The 20701-nt window shown below is 36.0% G+C and overlaps 4 protein-coding genes across 9 annotated transcripts; 2 read left to right on the forward strand and 2 right to left on the reverse strand.

The window, feature by feature from the left end:
• The first annotated feature begins 7674 nt into the window (after positions 1-7674).
• LOC106750501 (NADH dehydrogenase [ubiquinone] 1 beta subcomplex subunit 2, mitochondrial-like) lies at positions 7675-8967 on the forward strand. 2 transcript variants are annotated; one of them, XM_014630902.1, is made up of 4 exons: positions 7675-8059; positions 8379-8505; positions 8605-8714; positions 8881-8967. In XM_014630902.1, exons 1-3 carry the CDS (start codon positions 7959-7961, stop codon positions 8692-8694), a joined length of 318 nt encoding a protein of 105 aa, XP_014486388.1. In that variant the 5' UTR covers positions 7675-7958; the 3' UTR covers positions 8695-8714; positions 8881-8967. The 2 variants fall into 2 exon arrangements, with proteins under 2 accessions (XP_014486388.1, XP_014486387.1); XM_014630901.1 differs by lacking the exon at positions 8881-8967 and having other exon boundaries at positions 7676-8059; positions 8605-8830.
• LOC106750499 (retinal dehydrogenase 1-like) lies at positions 8894-18169 on the reverse strand. 5 transcript variants are annotated; one of them, XM_014630894.1, is made up of 14 exons: positions 18107-18169; positions 17821-17869; positions 17675-17718; positions 16355-16448; positions 16150-16253; positions 11984-12164; positions 11770-11874; positions 11367-11468; positions 11117-11282; positions 10312-10616; positions 10133-10235; positions 9515-10022; positions 9368-9442; positions 8894-9056 (listed from the first exon to the last, which is right to left on the reverse strand). In XM_014630894.1, exons 6-14 carry the CDS (start codon positions 12014-12016, stop codon positions 8993-8995), a joined length of 1461 nt encoding a protein of 486 aa, XP_014486380.1. In that variant the 5' UTR covers positions 12017-12164; positions 16150-16253; positions 16355-16448; positions 17675-17718; positions 17821-17869; positions 18107-18169; the 3' UTR covers positions 8894-8992. The 5 variants fall into 5 exon arrangements, with proteins under 5 accessions (XP_014486380.1, XP_014486382.1, XP_014486383.1 ...); XM_014630896.1 differs by lacking the exon at positions 16355-16448; XM_014630897.1 differs by lacking the exons at positions 16355-16448; positions 17675-17718.
• On the forward strand, positions 14233-17667 carry LOC106750485 (tektin-4). The gene is made up of 7 exons (XM_014630860.1): positions 14233-14337; positions 14946-15226; positions 15297-15606; positions 15717-15931; positions 16172-16394; positions 16474-16628; positions 16730-17667. The coding sequence occupies exons 1-7, from the start codon at positions 14233-14235 to the stop codon at positions 16941-16943; spliced, it is 1503 nt and encodes a 500-aa protein (XP_014486346.1). The 3' UTR covers positions 16944-17667.
• Positions 18170-18560: 391 nt separating the features above from the next.
• LOC106750500 (retinal dehydrogenase 1-like) lies at positions 18561-20401 on the reverse strand. The gene is made up of 5 exons (XM_014630900.1): positions 20075-20401; positions 19896-19998; positions 19280-19787; positions 19118-19192; positions 18561-18757 (listed from the first exon to the last, which is right to left on the reverse strand). Exons 1-5 carry the CDS (start codon positions 20360-20362, stop codon positions 18694-18696), a joined length of 1038 nt encoding a protein of 345 aa, XP_014486386.1. The 5' UTR covers positions 20363-20401; the 3' UTR covers positions 18561-18693.
• Between the last annotated feature and the right edge of the window lie 300 nt (positions 20402-20701).

The following is a 20701-nucleotide window of genomic DNA, read 5'->3' on the forward strand; positions in this document are numbered from 1 at the left end:
TATATAGGGTGATGGTCACGCAGAAAAAATAACATGTTTGCAATTATAATGGTTGACTGTAGATTTATTTCATTTCGTAGAAACCATAGCAAATTATTTAACACCAAGGCACAAGATCAACGTGATTTTCCGCACGGCACTTTGAAATTTGCGATGAGTTTGCACGCGAAACGACTCAAATTATTTTATGAGATTATAATTAGCGAATAGTTGACAAACCGTTTTTCCAAGGACGTCCGGCAGTAATTCTATACATAGCTCTTTTCGTCGAACACTCCGAAAAGACGAAAAGAACATTTTTATCGCCCTTCTACGTAGATTGGCAAAGCCAATTGACGATTCAGCAGCTGCTATTACATCAGAAATATATACCGACGGTCAACGACTTCCTTGCTACTTTCACGAGAGACATATTGTAGGACTTTACTGCGATGGAGGAAGCACATTCTATGATCGTTACCAAGGAAACAGAGCACGGTACGTTTTTATTGACGAGTAAAGGAAACCGTGTGCAGTCCTTATCAGGATAGAATATGACCACATGACTTGGTCCAACCATCGCCAATGATATTTGTCACTTTCGCACATGTTCTGATTCTGAATGCCAGTTATGCAATGATTAACGTTTCTATTTTTATTCGATCAACATTATAAGATTAAGGTGTTTTAAATTGAAAATAAATAACACACACGTGGCAATTTTACACTTTCAAGAAAAGCAAATATACACATAAAATGAATATTATCGAACTATTTGAACAAATATTGCAGTTGTGTTCTTAGAATGATCAAAGATCCGAGTTTTTTTTAGAAAAATGTCCAAATATCAGTGATTTTGAAGTTTCATGAGCAATTGAATATAAAAAATAAGTTGTATTTTCAGAATAAAAGTAAACAAGCCGCGTGCCGAAAACCACGTCACGTTCGACAACATTAAAAAAAGAAAGAAATATTCCGTTTCGCGGACAATTGCAGCCTTTTGAAAATCGATGCTCTTATTTTGCAAAAATTTTAATTTTCAATAGCAACAATAAATATATACAGTGATTTTCACGTTTCAAGCAAAATAACATTATAATCCGTCATGTACAAAAAATCTCGAAAATTTCCAGGACGATTTTCAACGTTTACCGAAATACGTATGTTTCTCGTTTTTTCTTTGCGTAATTTCGCGATAATCCTTTAATTTATCGCGAGCAAAATAATCAGGAATTCTTCGTATTATAACGCAAATCTGATATGCCATTCTAAGATGTAATTTTAATGCACCGCTTGACAAAATTGGAGGATTACATTGTACGAACAATTCCGTCAAATAATTTTGTACCTCGAATTATCAGCGTGCATGCAGAAACTTACGAAGTTTTTTGCTTTTGACTTACCGGAATACCGAGAAATCAGGATCGGCCATGTTCTGCTACTGTTCTGCAACAAAAAGTAACGCCGATTAAATATAATAGGCAATTGTTCGATGAAAAAAATATGAACCTGTTAACCCTTGGCGATCCTTGTAACCCAACGATTTTTACTTGGACATTTATGATCCAGCAATTTTCGATTGCAAAGGATTCATTGGAAGAATACGAGAAGTTTATAAACTTACCTTCGTGTCACTCCTGCTCGAATTGTTTTCTTTAGTATGGCATTTGCATTTGCATTCTTTATCGAAATTGTATCTTCTAAAAATCATATCCAGCATGTAAGCGTAAGCTTCGCTTGATCTGAAACAGAATGTAAGTTTTATGTTTAATTAATCAAGAAAAATATGAACACGTCAAGAATAGGATGGCTGGAGAGTGTATATTTTTCTTTTAAGCTATGATAAAGATAAAGAATGATAATCACCCTTAAGATTCCGGAATATTGTCATTATTCAAGATAATCTTAGCATGATGGTCACACGTGCAAAATAACGTAATGTATACTATAAGAAATTCGATGGATTCGGAAAACTCGGAAATCACGAGCGATGTCTTCCGATCCGTTTACCGGCGCTCTAAAGACTGTCATGATCGCCCCCGGCAGTTTCATACATCCGATGTTATTAGTCTCGAGGCCACGTGACCTCCACCCGGCAAGACACGCCTTAAAATACCGTTACTTACACATTAATTTCACACCTTCCACATCGTAATATTTATATTTATATTGTACATCATTTTACGACCTTATAATTCCAACTTGACACTCGAAATATCAAAATACACAAGCTCCTCGATGAAAACTGACGTTTGCGGCAACAAAACTCGCGAATAGGCGGGAAACTGACATTCTATATTATATACACGTACGCGAGCAAAATTTCACGATTGAACAAATAAATGAAACAAATGATCGTTTCACACGCATTTACTTCACTTCATCGTTATACGAAATATTATGCGGGAGCACACGGACACGCGAGATTAAAAAGTTTCGACACAATCAAACGTTCGAAAAACACGCTTTAAGAATTTTCCACGGTTTTTCCGATTACGGAAGATCTCCGGTCGTAGAAGGAGGAGCCAAGCGCACGCATAGAGGTTATAATATTTACAGGCGCAATAAAAGTACGACCTTTAGCGATCCATTCATCTAAATCCTTCTGTTGGAGGAACACCGCGTCGCGGAACGATGGTCACGCAATAATGCCGAACGCGCGAACAGAATACGACTTCGAAACGTCCAGTTAGGGTTTCGCCCAGTTTTATTGCTTTTTTGAACATTTCTCAGCTGCGCACTCCTACCTTTCTATCTCCCGCCTTTCTATCTTCTTCCTTCAGTCCGGCCTAATTCGTCGTGCAACTCGGTAATCTGCGTGATATCCGCGACATTCGATGATGAAAATAAGAAACTAACTTCTTCCCTTCAGATGCATAGCGCAGTGTTGAAGTTCTGCTTCGAGTTTCCGAATGATTTGGAAATTTGAACGCGATCATTAGCGTTCAATACAGAAGTGAGTACCTAGCGAGCGCTTAGCGATCGTTGTCTGCGATTGGATGTGATTGGAGCGCGCTACAATCCTTGATCCGGATTCAGAAGAATACAGCAATCAGGTACGATAATTATCGAACGCTGATTTCTATCGAATACAGTCAATCGATTTTACGATAACGCAACTTACGTAAAGAAAATTACAAACGAATGTATGAGTGAAAGAGCGTGAGAGGTCGTATTTCAAACGCAAAGTTTCGGGCATGAAGATGGAAGTGCGCCGCCATTTTGGATAAAGTACAGTTTCCCACGAAGCCCCAGTTAATTTATCGTATTTTATCTCCGGCCTGTCGCACTCCCCACGCCCATGGACCCAAGATGGCCGACCATGTATCCATGGAAACACTCTCTTCCTGCATCACCCTGCTGGAATCCTGCGGCAAGAAGGGGTGAGTAAAAAGCGTGCGTCCGCCACGTCAACCAAAGAGGGGTGGTTGCCGGATAACGAAGAGATATGAGTGGACATATTCCCCCCCCCCTTCAGCCCTCCACTTTACCCATCGGACGGGCCATCTAATCTACGGATGTCATCTTCCTAGCTGTGGGGACAACGATGAGACGATGAGAGACGGTTATTACACGCTCGAGAATTTGCAATCCAATGCGGTTTACGCGGTCGTAAAGGGACGTGAGACTCTTGGCCCGTTCTTTTCTTAATCTGCCGGAATCGTATGCGACGGAAAACCGCCATGCGATATCGTAAACGCGGATCGTCAATAAGTTTCCCTCTCCGGGACCGGAGGTTACCGGTGATGGTGTAAACAGTGGCCTGAAATGGCGGTGCTAAAATTATAAATTAACAACCGTGCGGTGCGCTGACACGTTTCGCCGATATGCACGTTTGCTAGTTACGAGATACTTGCCGTTTGCAAATAACGTGCGAATGCGCAGTCAGCTTGCGTAGTCGGCGGTGAAGGGCGCGACACGTTTCTTTTCGATGCGCTCGGCACGACAGACGAAAGATCGCGAGGACGAACATGAGATCGTCGCCGGTTCTGAAATTCGCTAAATTGACGATTCTGGGCCAAACTTTTGTTACCGTCGAGTATGCACACACTAAATTTCACACTTATTAAACCAAAACTCACTAGCCTTTCTAAACGTTCACATCGTGCCTGAATGCGTGTTATATTATGTTATAATCGTTGATTATTCGGCCAACTGTTGTTTTGATAACTTAACATATTATATATTACATCATATTGTGCATTATCATATCCAAACACGAGGCAATTGGAAAAAATTCGTGAGTTTTGGTCTGTTAAGTATTCAAGTTTTATTGAAATGTATTCTTAATGTACGTGTACAATCGAAAACGGAATAATCGCTTCGCGTAAATCTGTCTTATGTAGTAAAAAATCGAATAAAAAGTTTCTAATCAGCATAGATAGGAAGACTGATTGTGTCATAGTTAGAAGCGATATGAAATTTTGCTCGTCTTATTACTTTCAAATTTTACTCGTCACATTTTATTAAACGAACGTGTTCAAATAAACAATTATTTTACTACATTTCTGTTACACGTCATAAATATTACTCATTATGAAACGAGATTTGTATATATTTTTCAATATAAAATGAATAAAGAAAAAAACTAAACTAGTCACATAAATTTCTCGATCTTCTAATTTCAAATCCGGACTCTTCTAAGTCGAACTTTAAACTTTTTTTATAAAAAATAATTTCTATATTTACCTCCCTTTTATATATGTTATTTCATCGATGCGAAACTAATACTGCGGAACTTACACAATAAAATCAAGGATACATATTTGGTATGTAAAAATATATATATGTATACGAAGAGGCAAAGATAACGTTATTAACACTTTCGCTATCAGCGTCATTACAAAGCCGCTGCGCGGATGATTTAGTGCGATATAAAAAATATATATTTAATTTCAAAGTAGCACACGTTAAAAGATGGAAAATCGTTACGAATTCCAATTTCCAAACGTTTCAATCCTCATTTGGGTTCTCTTTAATAGTAACGTAAACGTTAGTGTCACGAGTATAAGAAACATAAACAGTCGTTCGTCATCGTCAAAGCAAGAAAAGAAAGTGTTTTGTCTAATTGAAAGCTCGCGATAAGCAGAATATAATGCTCTGGAGATAACATATTAGACGCGTTTAAAAGAAACAATCGCTAAGAGTGAAACGAACCATGGCTATTTGATACCGAAAATTTTCTCACGTTAAGAAATAAAATTTTTTTCTTACACCGTAGGCATGTTGATAGTTCGGCTGGCAAAGAATGAATAATTAAAAATTATAATAATACGCATAATATAAAGTAATCTGATGCATAAGCGCATCAAATTGTGTGATGTTACAGAAAATGAATTATAAAAAGCAGCGTTACCTGGAATATGTTTTTATCGAGAAATATATTAATATTTTATCTTTTAACTTCGATTTATGCTGTTAATCTTTTTTAAATAAATGGTTATATATTTTTGCCGAGATAATTTTTTTATCCTGAGTTATATCAGTGTTTCGTACGTACGGTTAACAGCTAGTTTGCCGGGCGAAAGATACTGGACGGCGGCCTCTGTAAAACATATTATTAGGTACGACCGGGGGGTTACGTTATGGCCTCAGCGCCAATGCGGAGTAAGTCTCGGGAGGGTTGCTACCGGGGGCCAAATGCCTAGCTGCAGCTTGTAAAAACGCTTCTTCGACCAATAGCAACGGGTTGCGACGCTCCCCTAACATATGGGGGAGCACCCCTTCGCTCCCAACTTTCAGTCGTACCGCGGATAATGGCGAACGTTCTGCAGCTGATATTCTTCTACGACCTCCATCAAATGTTAAGCTATCGTAAATTAATCTCGTAAAAAAAAAAAGGATAGAATGGGAAGGGCTTCTGTGTAATTTTTAACTATTTTACCCGCTTAAATACGTGCTATAAAGAAAAAAAAAAAAATATATATATATATATAATTTAGTGGTGAGAAGATATACTACTTCGAAAATTATACGTTATAAGATGAACAAAAATACTGTATGACATATGGAAGAATTTCAAATATGTTACGTTATATTATGATTATATATTAACTTTTCCGATAGTATTATACAGAGATGCTAAAAGTAAAGTTTGAGAGCATTTGTTCTTACATGACAATCACAGATGTCTTTGTATAAAAAGTCACGTATTATAAATCTTTTTATTAATTTGTGCAAAAATTTCTATATATCATAAAATTGTTACGCCCGTGTCTTGATACCCGCGCGCTTTTAACGCTCTGAACGTACAGCTGATTCTCTTGGCAACGAGTCGTAAACAACAGATGATCAGCGTTGACGGATAAACAACGGGTTTGAGAGATTCTCTCCGGGGTGGTCGAGTCGTGACGTGCGCGACGGTCTTTAACGAAAGAGAGAGCTTGAGTCTGCGAGTTACGCGTGCTTCCTTGTAAATAGCATATACAGTTGAAGTTGTTTTCCTTTTCACGTTGTCTCGTTTTATTTCCCCGCGCGAGCGTAACAATATGATTTCACCGAAACCGTTTATTTGCACTTTTCACAAGTTCACGCTAGAGAAGAAAATTCATGATCACCTGAACTGCATTCCAAAATCCTACTCGAAAAGTAGCATCAATTAATTAATCATAATAAAAAACCTTTGTCCATTTCGTCTTGATTGGCCAATTAAATGCTATTCTACTCGTTGAGCCGCGTATTGAAACTCAGCCTTAGGAGTATATCATGAATTTTCTCTTCTAATGTAAACTCGTGAAAATGTAAATTTTCTACTTTCAAAATATTTGCAATTTTCACTTTTAATGTTTCTGCTTAGGAGAAAATTTACATGACCAATATCCTGAGAAAATTTAAAAATGCGAACAATAGATTTCAGATAAAGGAATAATATCGACATTATCGACCATTTCTAGTCATCCGATAGGCCCACCTGAACATTAGAATACAAGTCGGTGGATAATTGCCGATTGTCGATAAACGGATTCTTTCATTTACTATTTTAATGTACAACAATTCGATATTCAACGAAAAAACTAATAGCACCTGCACACAAAACGCGGAAATGCTTGCTGCGCGATTAGAAGAAACGCGTCAGCCAATAAACTTTTGGTTCTCCTGGAAAAACGGCGTGTTGATTGGCTACCGCGTCGCTTCCTGCACGGCACGCGTTTCCGCGTTCTGTGTGCAGGAGCCATTAGTTCATACTCGTATTGTATAAAAAATAATACAAAACGATGTTTAATGAGTAAATGATGTTTAAGGAGTAAATTATAATATCGCAAATAAATTACTAAAAATGCACTCGGAACGCAATATTCCTAGTACGTTACTAGGATGCGCTGCAAACGCTTCGGAGAGCTTAAAGGAGGAATATGATTGGCCCATACGGAACTTCGAGGCGTTTGCAGTGTGAAATGGACCTTAGCCTTGATTGCACGTAATTCAATATAAATACACGTGCTAAATGTCGTTGACTTGAATACATCGTCTATTTATAGTTGCGTATTTATTATGTTATTACAGTCGATTTCTCGCGCATTCAGCCATGTTCAACAACTCGCTTCACCACATTAAGGATGCGTTCGGGAAATGCGCCAACAGAGCTGAAACATCATTCTATCTTTATCGCTCATTGGATGTGAAACAAGAATAGAAATGACACTTTGGCGACAGAATGACGATCACAATTCCTGAACGCATCCATACTGAACTGAAGCAATCATGTCGGACTCGGATTATTTTCAACAAGCAACTGTCAATATAAAATTACCACCTTAATTACCCTACCAACCCCAATTCCAATAGACCATTCGATATTCCTCTGTCTTAAACCGAGTACGCATCACGACCAACCAAATGAACGAGAAAGTGCCAATGTGAATAAGGCCCCAAACTTTCTGCAGCGATATATAACGAGAAAGCGAAGGAGGATTCAGACTGCAGTGACACTCCACAAGTTACAGGTCGATGACGATCACTTGTGAATAATAATTCCAACAATGATACTTTCACGAGGGTTGAATTTATTAAAAGTCACCTATAAAACCAGTCAAAATAAAGTTGCTGCGACGAACCTGCAATCTGTTAGATTTAATAGCGGGTAAGCGAAATTGTTATGTAATTCTACGTTATATCAGGTTATGTTTGAATGTTGTTTTCGGTTAGTCAAACTGTGTTAAGTAAAAATAGGCGTAAAACTGATATGTATTCGCTTAAGGGCAGTCGTCAGATTCTATATTGCATATAATTATTTATAACAAGCTATGCTGTTTACAGTTTTCACACGATTCATATAAAAGTGTAGATATAGGTAAAGATATTTCTTCTGATTCTTGATTCGTTAGGAGAGGAACGTAACGGAAGGTTAATTACCTTTACATTATTTTTAATAATTTATTAATATACCTTTGTATTACTAGGGATGATTGGGTATATCGTGCAAGCCCACCGGTAGAAAAGAATTGGTTGTATGTGGCGGAAGCTTTCGGAGGTCTCTTGTGGTGGTGGATATTATGGCATTTTTGGCACGATTATGACCACTTTTTGGTAAGTATTTGATCATTTAAAATATACTCATTTTATCAGCTTGATATAGCGTTTATATAAATAGAATAGGATGCAAAAATTATATATTCTTTCGTTTAGGAAATAGTACCATATCCAAATCCTGTTAAATGGACAGATGAGGAATTAGGTATACCACCAGACGATTATGAGGAGACGCAAATTGAATAGTATAAAAAGATTACAAAACGGTGTGTATATATATATATGTAGAGAGAGAGAGTGAGAGAAAGAGAGAAAATATTACAATTATGTGTTCCAAGACAAACTTGTAAAGTTTGATTAATTAAAGTGGAATGCAGGTTTATGTAGTCTTTTATAGTTATTTAATGTTTACAAATTAACATTCTGTTACAGGAGTTTGTTACAAAGTTATTAGTAAGTAATAAAAATGTGAGAATTGTGGGTAACATGCCATTTGGAGGCATCATATATATTCGAATATTAATTTCCGTTTATCAAACGAAAATCAATTTGCAATCTTAATGTTAATTGTTTTAATCTCGAGATATTCCTTTAAACCTTCTTCACCCCTAGAAAAGAAAAAGATACAATGAGTTAAAATATGTCATGATAAATTATGTAAAAATATTTTTAATCGTTCAAAATATCGGTTAAAAGAAATTTAAGTATAAAATTATTTATACCAAAACCTCTGCATAATAAATTAACACTGTAACTATCATACTTGACAACATAATTATAAATTTAGCTGATAGAATTATAAGACTTCAAACATTTCAATTATTTTAAATTGACTACTTTTTGTATCAGACACACAATTATATTACTTCGATTGCTCAAATTAGTCTAATTTTTTTTTTTTCAAAAAAATCTCACTTACAATTCCCGTCCCATGCCAGATTGTTTAAATCCACCAAATGGTGATTGAGGTGAAATAACATCGTAACAATTCACCCTGGAAATTATTATTATTAGTATATATAAGATTAATATTATATATATATATCGCTAAATTTGTCGAACTTACCAAACACTACCTGCTTCCACAGCTTGAGCGAATGTCAAAGCTTTATTAATATCCTTAGTGATTATACCAGAAGCAAGTCCGTAATTAGTGCGATTCGCACGATCGATTACTTCATCCATAGTGTCAAACTTTAAAATCGATTGGACCGGTCCAAAAATTTCTTCTTTAGCAATTCTCATGTCATCAGTTACGTTCGAGAAGACCGTAGGTTTTACGAAAAAGCCAACAGTACCCTTGCGTTCTCCGCCAGTTTCCACAACAGCGCCCTGTTGTTTGCCGGAAGTGATTAAGCCCATTACTTTGTCAAACATATCTTGATCGACCTGTGGGCCTTGTTCTATTTTAGAATCGAATGGGTCTCCTACTTTTCTATCGAGTGCCAATTGCTTGGCATGTTTCACAAACTCGTCGTATATCTTTGAATGCACGAATGTACGCGACCCTGCGCAACAATTTTGCCCGTGGTTGCTAAACAACGCTTCGTGCGCGATTTTCGCAGCTTCTTCCACTGAAAGTATTAATAATATGATTATCAATTAAAATATAACACAATTAATCGTTGATTAACGTATATGATTTAGTTAAATCGCGAGTTAGCTCTTTTTTACATCAACGTACCATCAACATCGTCAAAAATGATGAGCGGACTCTTGCCACCTAATTCGAGGCTGACACGCTTAAGATTACTTTTAGCAGCGGCTGCCATTACGATCTGTCCGACCTGGGAGAGATTCATATCACAATTATTTCGACCCATTGATTTCATAATTAAGCGTTTAACATATATGTGCAAATACCTCGGTGGATCCGGTAAAAGCGACTTTGCGGATATCCGGGTGTTCGGAAATAGCTGCACCAGCAGTTGGACCGTAACCTGGGATGACATTTACAACACCTGCCGGTATTCCTGCCTCCTTAGCAAGAGCAGCCGCATAAAGTGCAGTCAATGGTGTTTGTTCTGCCGGTTTTAAGATAATAGTACATCCAGTAGCTAATGCAGGGCCCCATTTCCAAGAAAGCATCATGAAGGGATAATTCCAAGGGATAATTTGTCCAACAACACCGATCGGTTCTTTTCGAGTCATTGTAAAGTTGTCGGCATCTGGTCAAACAGTAAACGAATCTTCTATATATTGTCATATATATTAATATACAGATGTATACCCATGTATTAATATACAGAGCCGTTTAATTTTAGAAGCCTAAATATATAAAAAATAAAACAAAATCGAATGAAATGTTCCGGACAGAAGTTGTTATGTTACTCGATTTCTTTAAATTTAGCACAAACACGAACGTTCACGCTATGTACAGAGTGTTTAATATCCTGGCTTCTATTCCTCTTCTCTCCTGTCACCACAGCCGTCACGGAAATTAGTAGTGTGGTGTAACGTAATTATTGAATGACTCCGCAAATGTATAAATATATGTGCAAAAAATATGTATATATATAAAAAAAAATAATCTAACCATCATAATAGACATGCTATCTCGATATCTCATAAAGGATATCTATAAATAATCTATAAATTATCTATACATTAGTATATACGTGGATATACTAATAATAATAATTGATGATAATTTTAAATAGATGGTTACCTGACGGTATAGTAGTTCCGACTATTTTATCACACCATCCTGCATAATAACGTAAAAAGGCGACACTTGCATATATATCATCGACGGCATTCTTATAGGTCTTTCCATTATCGAGAGTCTCGAGAGTCGCGATATAATCCAAGTCACGTTCGATAAGATCTGCGAACTATTTTATTTATTTGTTTTTTAGCACCTATAGTTGGTTATCATTACGTTATCAATAACCCAATTTATTACAGTCAAACTCTACCTTGTGAATAAGTTGTCCACGAGCATATGGACTCATCTTACGCCATTCTGACTTTCTGTCAAATGCCCGTTTGGCGGCTTCTACCGCCTTGTCTACGTCAGCCTGAAAAGAAATTTATTCTTTCACAAATGACTATAATTTAACTTATTCTGTGTTTAAGTTAATTTTCTCTTATTATTTAACGATACGCGTAATTAAGTATAAAGAGCTAACTCTATATGCAGAAATACACTATTAGACAAATATTTGCATCTTAATCTAGTGCACGTAATCAAAAATTTAGATAAGATAACTTCTACGCTGCATCTGGTCGGTTATTCGACATTTGCTGCAAATGAATTAATGTTTTATTCTTGCGTTCATACGCAATATAGCGTTGTCACTGTAATATAAACAATTTTACCTTATCTCCTTCTGAAATTTCGGCGATGACTTCGCCATTGGCAGGGTTTATTGTAGAAAATTTACGGCCGCTCACAGAATCCACAAATTCATTGTTGATAAAAAGCTATGGAGAAATATTTCACATATTCGATTAAAAGACGACGCGCTATTGTGGATTTAAACGAGAAAAATATTTGAAAACTCAACGAAATGCTAGATATCTTTTGACTTACTTGTGTATATTTAACTTGTACTTGTTTTGCCATCTTAACTCCGGTATATCCTTCCTCGGCAACGGTCAACGAGTAAGTAGTTCGATTTTGGTGAGTTTATTCGACTATACACCGTCGCTAGTATCGTGGTGATTTATATTTGGCTCGTGATAGAAACCGTTATCGTTCTGCGTATCCTTTCCTGCGGCATGTAAGAGATTAACTGATATCTCAACAAGAAGTGTTATCGTTGAAATTTGCTTAATAAACAATGACGTAGTAACATTTTATATACAGATATTCAAAACTTTTACTCTATCTAGCAGCTAATTCTATAATTAATATAAATAGTTATATTATTAATATAATATAATAGTAATAATATTAATATAAATTAATATAAATATAATATAAATAGTATTAATTCTAAATAGTTTTGTTTTGCTTGCACACCAGAAAATTATACAAATGCCGTATCGTGTCGACTTTCATGAGTCTTTTACAACACTTCTTCTGTTTAGTTTATACGCCAGTTTATTTTGTATGTGTTTATCACGATATCGGGTATGTGTTTAGCACGATATCTATGTCGTTACGCAGCTATTTTGCAAGAGAGGGAAGATAGTACAGTTTTATTCTACAATATCTTGTTTGTTATTCCACAATTTTTTTAGTTTTGAAATAAACTTATTTGTTTCTTTTCCTACTGTACATTTTATATTTGGAATATATTCACTTTTGAAATAAATAATCTTCCAATCCGTAAAAAAACCATAAACTAAATAACTGTAACATATTAAGCGCCTTAGCACTGTAGCATATTAACACTTATTAAGCGCCAGAACGTATACCATTCTCGGTACACGTAACGTGAATTGAAAGTAACGTAAAAATGATTCGGCAGAGGACGTGATAGAGATAATAATAATTTAATAATAATAACATTTCTGCATAGTAATTTCTATGCAGAAATAACCTAAATAACATTAAGATGTCCTAAGACGCCGGTGTAGCAAAATTATACGTTATCCTGCTGATATTGACGCAAAGGACAACATTATTTTTGTAAATTGTATCTACTATTTTTCTAAGGAAGTAGAGATTTTCTTCTATTACATACGGTAATTTTTATCGTGATGTATAATAAAAGATCTATAATAAACGTATAAAGCTTATTTGCAAGTATGATATTTTGCGAAACACATAACTCATGCGAAGTTAGTCGTTTGCGTAACTCTTTTATTGAAAGTAACATCATTTCCTGGCGAAAAAAATGGAATTGGTTAATTCGGTGGCATGATTCCGTCCTTCGGGAGAGAGTGGCGATTCGTTCCCATGCCGCGTATATTAAATCGATAAAACAGGTTTCCTAAGCACATACGTTCGGACGGAAGAATTTAAATTTAAGGAACCTACACATTACATTAAGTGCAAATACGCAGCTGAACCGTGTTTTTTAGACATGCGAAATATTTAACATGTTTAATGTGAATGATTAACATATTTTGACAATCCAAATTGTGGAACGCTAATACGCAACATTTCTTTCGCAACGTATCTGTTCTTATCTCCTTCCTGTGGTTATTTGCACCAAGAGATGTCTGGTACTTCGAGCCAACATGATTATCCGGCAGTCTCACGATACATTTCGCAACAAAAAATCGAGGTGAGCTCCTCGTGTCATCTTCAATTATTACACGTGAAACCGCTAATTCTTTTTTAACTGCACATTTCGTTATTTTCTTTGACTCTGAAAATATTAGGTTTCTTGCTATCATCTATAAAAATACTTGGTCTCATAAGCAATAAGATATTTGACAAAGAATAAATTAATAATTAATTCCTGATCTCACGTTGCACCGTCCTTGTTTAATGGCGTCAGAAGCAAAAAAAATTTAGGCCGAGAACTCTTGCGTTATACATTTAAAGAAAAAGGTACGGAATAAAACGGGGTAATGACGGTCACTTAAGTGGAAGCTCTCATAAAACTGATGAGAAATGTCGAATTTAGGGCATGAATAAATGTATCGACAAATGTATCGTCTTACTACGTTTCTCCAATGACGATCTTTACATCAGAAAACGACCCTTCGCAATGACTCAGCCGTGAATAATATTAAAGATCTGTTCTCATTCAAAAAACTTTCTAAACTGGTGTACACTGGTGCACTGAGAGTAAAACAAATATAGGATCTGTTTTCTGTTGCTGTACTGGCTATACTAGCATTAGTTCTCTTCTTCTCTTTTTCCTGAAATTTGGTGAGAAAGAGATGAAAATAGAACCGGTTTACGTTAGTGGAACCAGTATAGCAATAGAAAGCAGACCCATAGTCGGTCTCACTCTTAACTTAATGCACCCATGTACACCAGTTCAGGTAGTTCTTCGAAAAAGAGTAGACCTTCAGGTAGCGGTGTTTTGTCTCATGCTTCCTTCAGTCCTCCACAGAGGACGGAAATTACGGAAGTTACAGAATTCAATTCGTATCGACCACAGTCGAAAATATAGAGTTGACTGGCATTACCCACTTATTACTCCCTTTTCTCCTGTCTAAAGCGACATTTATGATCGATTTAGCAAGCTTTTAAAATTATCCGTAAAATTATCCGCGAACATTTTTCTTTTATTCAAATATTCAATAAATTGACATGGAATGGAATCCTTCTCAATCTCTTTCCTAATAACTTTGTCAGTTAATTTTACGACTATTTATCGATTGTTTGAATAAAAAAAGTGTCAGGATAATTTTACAAATATACTAAAACAATCACACATGTCATTTTGTGAATACATCTTTCTACTTGGACGTATAACGCGAGAAATTTTAGTATGCGTTTTCTCGCATTTGACGATTTCAAAAATGAAAGCCCAAGAGCCGTAAACCAAATAACGTTTGCGTAAATATTTGTAAAAAAGATTGCACTATTCATCGCACTCATTACACGTATAATCTTCACTTGTCTTCGTGCATGAATTTTGAGATAGGAAGCACAACCATGCCTAGAACACGGTGGTGGTGACGTTGGGAAACCATCGTCCCTTTCCTTTCCACAAGCCGAGGATGAATGTTCACCAAAAGCCGAACAAACGATACCATCAATTGACCCATGGGCTCCGGGCAGAGTAACTTGTTCACTTAAAGGTGGGATTACAGGACTTCGACCTGTTAAGAATCAATATTCCATAGTCCTCTCTGGGCCGAGCCAGTGGCAGGCGCACAATTTGAATATTTTCCAACAATCGGACGAGAAAATCTCCGATGCTCAGTGAGTGATGCGACAGGGATGCGATGTGTTTTCGACAGGATGAGATTAAATTTCTTCAAACGACCCTTAGAATCACGGCCGACCGTGCGAGGCGATGCGTGGAACAATCTTACAAAGCCGCCGATCAAACGCAACTAGAGACAACAGATTGTTTGAAAACACGCGCTAACCTGGTGCACCGTTACAAGACGGAACTGGAGCATGCGATTGTTGCCACTACCGAAGAAATAGGACTGTTGGAGGCTGAACGTCGTCGTGTACAGCAATCTCTATCCGTACTGACCGTACCTACATCTATCGCGGGCGAGTTTCTGCAGTTACGCTGTTCCCGCTTAGAATCGGATCTCGTACGTGATGCTGTCGAGGATCAACTCGTCCAGGTTGATTTAAAATTCAGCATATTCATGCATCTTAAATAAGCGGTAAATCAATGCCGCTTATTTACGACAAATCTCGTTATTCCTCCCTCTCTTTCTAATTTGCTTTGCAGGAAGTGACGCTTTGCGCCGAAGTACGGGATTTACTGAACAGAACTCTCGAGCAAATCAAGCTGCGGATGATCGAACTGAAGACGGTCAAAGCGAGTTTGGAAAACGATTGGTCCGATAAGACAGACACTTACAATATAGAATCCGTTTGCGTCAATTTATCGAACGATTCTTCACAGATAATGTGGAGAGCCGGATCTACGAGATTTCCGGCTGTGTAAGTCATTTATATCACTTCGCGTCACACGCATCAGACTGATGAGAAAATATCACGAAAAAATAGCATTCGTAACGTAAAATAAAAATTAATAATAAGAATAAATTGACTGACCGGTATAATTATTTTTATTTCGGAATAATATTACTACGTTATTTCTCCCGATCGGACTCCTTATCTACACACTAAGTGTTTATATTATTGCTATTTTTTCCTACCTTCCTTTTTCCTTCGCATCAGTCAATCAACGCCTACAAGTCACGAACACTTCACGCAAGAAGGTTTGAACGCCAGTGAGACTGCCAGGAAAAAGTCGGCTGATCTGAGATCAAATTTAAATAAAATATACATTGAGTCTATTAAAAGTCTGCGCGACCAAGCAACTCGCGTTGACGTTGCGCTCGAGGAAAAAGTGAAACTTACGCAAGACGTTCTTCGGCAATTGGAGGTTGAATTACTTCGCGTAAGATTTGTTCATACAATCGCATGCACAAGAGAAGATCAAGGAGATGAAATTCTATAAGGAATATATCTGTTTTCAGTGCTTGCAGGAACTGGCGAACACGGAGAAACTGATCGAAGAACTTCGGGGCTCGACAAAAGGATTGAATAATGCCATGAAATTAGCACAAACCAGACTGGACAATAGACTGTTACGGCGCAGTGTTGAAAACTGCCGGGATATACCTCAATTCACGTACGTTGCTTGAGCATAAATTAACTCTAGTTATGTAATAGATTTTCAACAAAACGTTAACGAACGCGAATGACAAAAAAAGGCATTTTTTCTTTGCTTAGACTTATCGAAGAAGTAAAATCTCTCGGCGAACGTATCTCCGCTGTGTTGGAGGAGTTAAAACGCGCCGAGAAGTCTCATGCAGAACTGATCGAAACAAGAAGCATTCTGGAACACGAAATAATAGTGAAACGGAAGACTTTATACATAGACAAGGAACAAGGCTTACTATTGCGTTCACGTTATCCTTCTGCCGTAGCCTTATCAGGATATTAATATATTGCATATGCAATGTAGCATCTGACGGTAATTATTTAAAAACTCAGTATCTCAGTAAATATTGTCCCTCATCTTTATCTACCTTTAGAATGTCATTTGAATAAAAATATATATTTTACAAGTTGTATGTAAATTAATAATATTCTATAATTTTTCGCATTAAGTAAAAAATGACATTCTGCTTTATACGGTTCAAGTAATTTAAACGTTTTTGGAAACTTAAACGACTGAGTTACAACTAACATTTTCAAACAAGAAAAAAATGAAATATGGGATTATCGGAACATTAATTTTTAACTTACCTTGCAAAATATAAGATAGAATAAATGATACAAAGATGGGATTAATTAAAATCAATATTTAAGGTAGTTGTTTTTTTTATTAGTAACGGTAACAGAATGTTTAAAGAATACTGATAAAACAATATTTTAATGGTGTTTCAATAATGATCAGTTGTAATTTTAATGAGGCTTTAATAATGTTTTAATAATCAAATAGAGAAAATATACACGGTTAGACAGGCTTCAACAAGGACAACATGGAATTCAGTTAAATGTATAAACACATGACTCTGTTAAATATCCAATCAAATCATGAAGATAGGAGTAGAAGATTATCAAAAAGTAAATAAATAAGCAATGCAGTGGTAGTTCCAGCAACATGCGCCAGTATAGGAACTCTAGTCAGGTTTTACATTTCCATGTAGTATACATTTCCATGTAGCTTACATTTCCATGTAGTTTACATTTCCATGTAGTGTTCCCTTTCTTTTCTACAAAACGCAACCAGAATAAGTCAATCAAATTCAGAATCAAAGCAAGAAGTAATAATGCCTCTTGAAAACATTCAAGCTTTCTATTAATACATTACAAACCTTTTATTCTAATACTTTCTTAATTTGATGTACCGTTGATACGACGTTTCTGAAAAAAAAAGCATTTTATCTTACACAACAATATACCGTCAAAGATAAATTAGACATTTTAATGTTTTATATTAGCAAAACCAAAAAATTCTGTCACATTATCATTGCTCCAAATTTTATCTGGATGTATTGCAAGCTCTGTCCTTCTTTATCCTTTACATGGTATTCAAAAATAACGTATATAATCAAGTAACGTAATCAAGATAAATATATGTTTTTACTGCGTATTTCGTACTTGTTTCTATTTTTCTCTTCACAAGTATCTACCATTTTATTTTAAGCGCAGAAAATACATGACGATGTAGCTACAAGAAGTACAAACTATTCTGGCACTAAACCAGATAAATTAACTAGAGCCGACCTTACTTGCTAAATCTACTTCTGATTGCGTTTTCTGATTGGCAATATGCTGGCACATTATGCCTCGTCTGACGTCAGTATTGAGTGTTCCAGGCCGTCACCAACCAGTACGCAGTGTTCAGACAACGAACCAATCAGCGTGCAAATAAGTAGAAACGACTGTGTGAATGAATCATGCACCGTGTGAGGCTAACTTTAGGCAAACGTAGTGTATAAAGTCTTTAGTTCATACACGTATTACATAAAAATGAAACAAAATGAAGGTTACTGAGTAAACGGTTAGTTTATTATAACATAGCTGATAAATTACAAAAAATGTAGCATTTACCACATAGTATTCCTGGTATCCATTGTATTGCGATACAATATTTTATGTTGTAATGAAAATGTGAAAATTGGGGTAATATGTCATTTTGAGACATTATATATATTCGAATATTAATTTTTGTTTATAATCAAATATTAATTTGCAATTTTAATGTTAATTGTTTTGATCTCCAGATATTCCTCCAAAGCTTCTTTACCGCTAGAAAAAGAAAGATACAATGAGTTCAATAATATCTTGGTAAATTGACTCAACTTAAAATTAATTAAACTTAAAAGAATTTTTTAATTATTTAAAACGCCAGTTAAAAGAAAGATTTGTTAAGCACAAGAAATATTTATACTAAAATCTCTGTCTTATGAATTAACATCGTAACTATACATTACAATATAATTATAAATTTAACTGATGAATTATAACATTTATAATATTTTATTAAGGAATTATAAAATTTCAGGCGTATCAATTATTTTAAGTTGATTACTTCTTGTATCAGACTCACAATTATATTACTTCGATTACTCAGATTAATATAATTAAAAAAAAAAAACTATTACTTACGATTCCCGTCCTATGCCAGATTGTTTAAATCCACCAAATGGTGCTTGAGGGGAAATAGCATTATAACAATTCACCCTAGAAATTATTATTGTTAATATTAATATATATATATAACACCAATATGATTATATGCATATATCTCGCGAAATTTATCTAACTTACCAAACGGTACCTGATTCCACAGCTTGAGCGAATGTCAAAGCTTTATTAATATCCTTAGTGATTATACCAGAAGCAAGTCCGTAATTAGTGCGATTCGCACGATCGATTACTTCATCCATAGTGTCAAACTTTAAAATCGATTGGACCGGTCCAAAAATTTCTTCTTTAGCAATTCTCATGTCATCAGTTACGTTCGAGAAGACCGTAGGTTTTACGAAAAAGCCAACAGTACCCTTGCGTTCTCCGCCAGTTTCCACAACAGCGCCCTGTTGTTTGCCGGAAGTGATTAAGCCCATTACTTTGTCAAACATGTCTTGATCGATCTGTGGACCTTGTTCGATTTCAGGGTCAAATGGGTCTCCCACTTTTCTATCGAGGGCCAATTGCTTGGCTTGCTTCACAAACTCGTCGTATATTTTTGAATGCACGAATGTACGTGACCCGGCGCAACAAATTTGCCCGTGATTTTCAAACAACGCGCCGTGCGCGATTTTCGCAGCTTCATTCACTGAAAGTATTAATAATATGTTTATAAATTAAAGTTAAATGCAATTAATCGTTGATTATCGTATACGATTTAATAAAAGCGTGAATTCGCTTTTTTACAGCAACGTACCATCAATATCGTCGAAAATGATGAGCGGACTCTTTCCACCTAATTCGAGGCTGACACGCTTAAGATTACTTTTAGCAGCGGCTGCCATTATGATGTGTCCGACCTGGGAGAGATTCATATCACAATTATTTTAACCCATTGATTTCATAATTAAGCGTTTAACATATATGTGCAAATACCTCGGTGGATCCGGTAAAAGCGACTTTGCGGATATCTGGGTGTTCGGAAATAGCTGCACCAGCAGTTGGACCGTAACCTGGGATGACATTTACAACACCTGCCGGTATTCCTGCCTCTTTAGCGAGAGCGGCCGCATAAAGTGCGGTCAAGGGTGTTTGCTCCGCCGGTTTTAAGACAATAGTACATCCGGCAGCTAATGCAGGGCCCCATTTGAAAGCAACCATGAGGAAGGGATAATTCCAAGGGATAATTTGTCCAACAACACCGATCGGTTCTTTTCGAGTCATTGTAAAGTTGTTGGCATCTGGTCAAACAACAAACGAAGCTGCTATATATTATCAAGTATATTACTATATACTGAACACAGAATGAGTCGCTTAATTGTAGAAGTTTAAATATATAGAAAATAAAATAAAAAGAAAGAAACCGGACAAAAGTTGTAGGGTTTAGGGAGAGATATAAGTTGGTGATGTTAATTTTGTTGTATACGCAATAATTCAAGATCAATTTCACTTTTTAACAACGAAGTTAAGATCACCAACTTATGACTCTTTCCAAACCTTTCAACTATTGTTTAGAACTTTTCTAATTTGCTATATTTTTTATATATTTACACTTCTAAATTT

This window comes from Dinoponera quadriceps, unplaced genomic scaffold (assembly GCF_001313825.1).
Source record: "Dinoponera quadriceps isolate SergipeBrazil2010 unplaced genomic scaffold, ASM131382v1 scaffold5809, whole genome shotgun sequence".
NCBI lineage: Eukaryota > Metazoa > Arthropoda > Insecta > Hymenoptera > Formicidae > Dinoponera > Dinoponera quadriceps.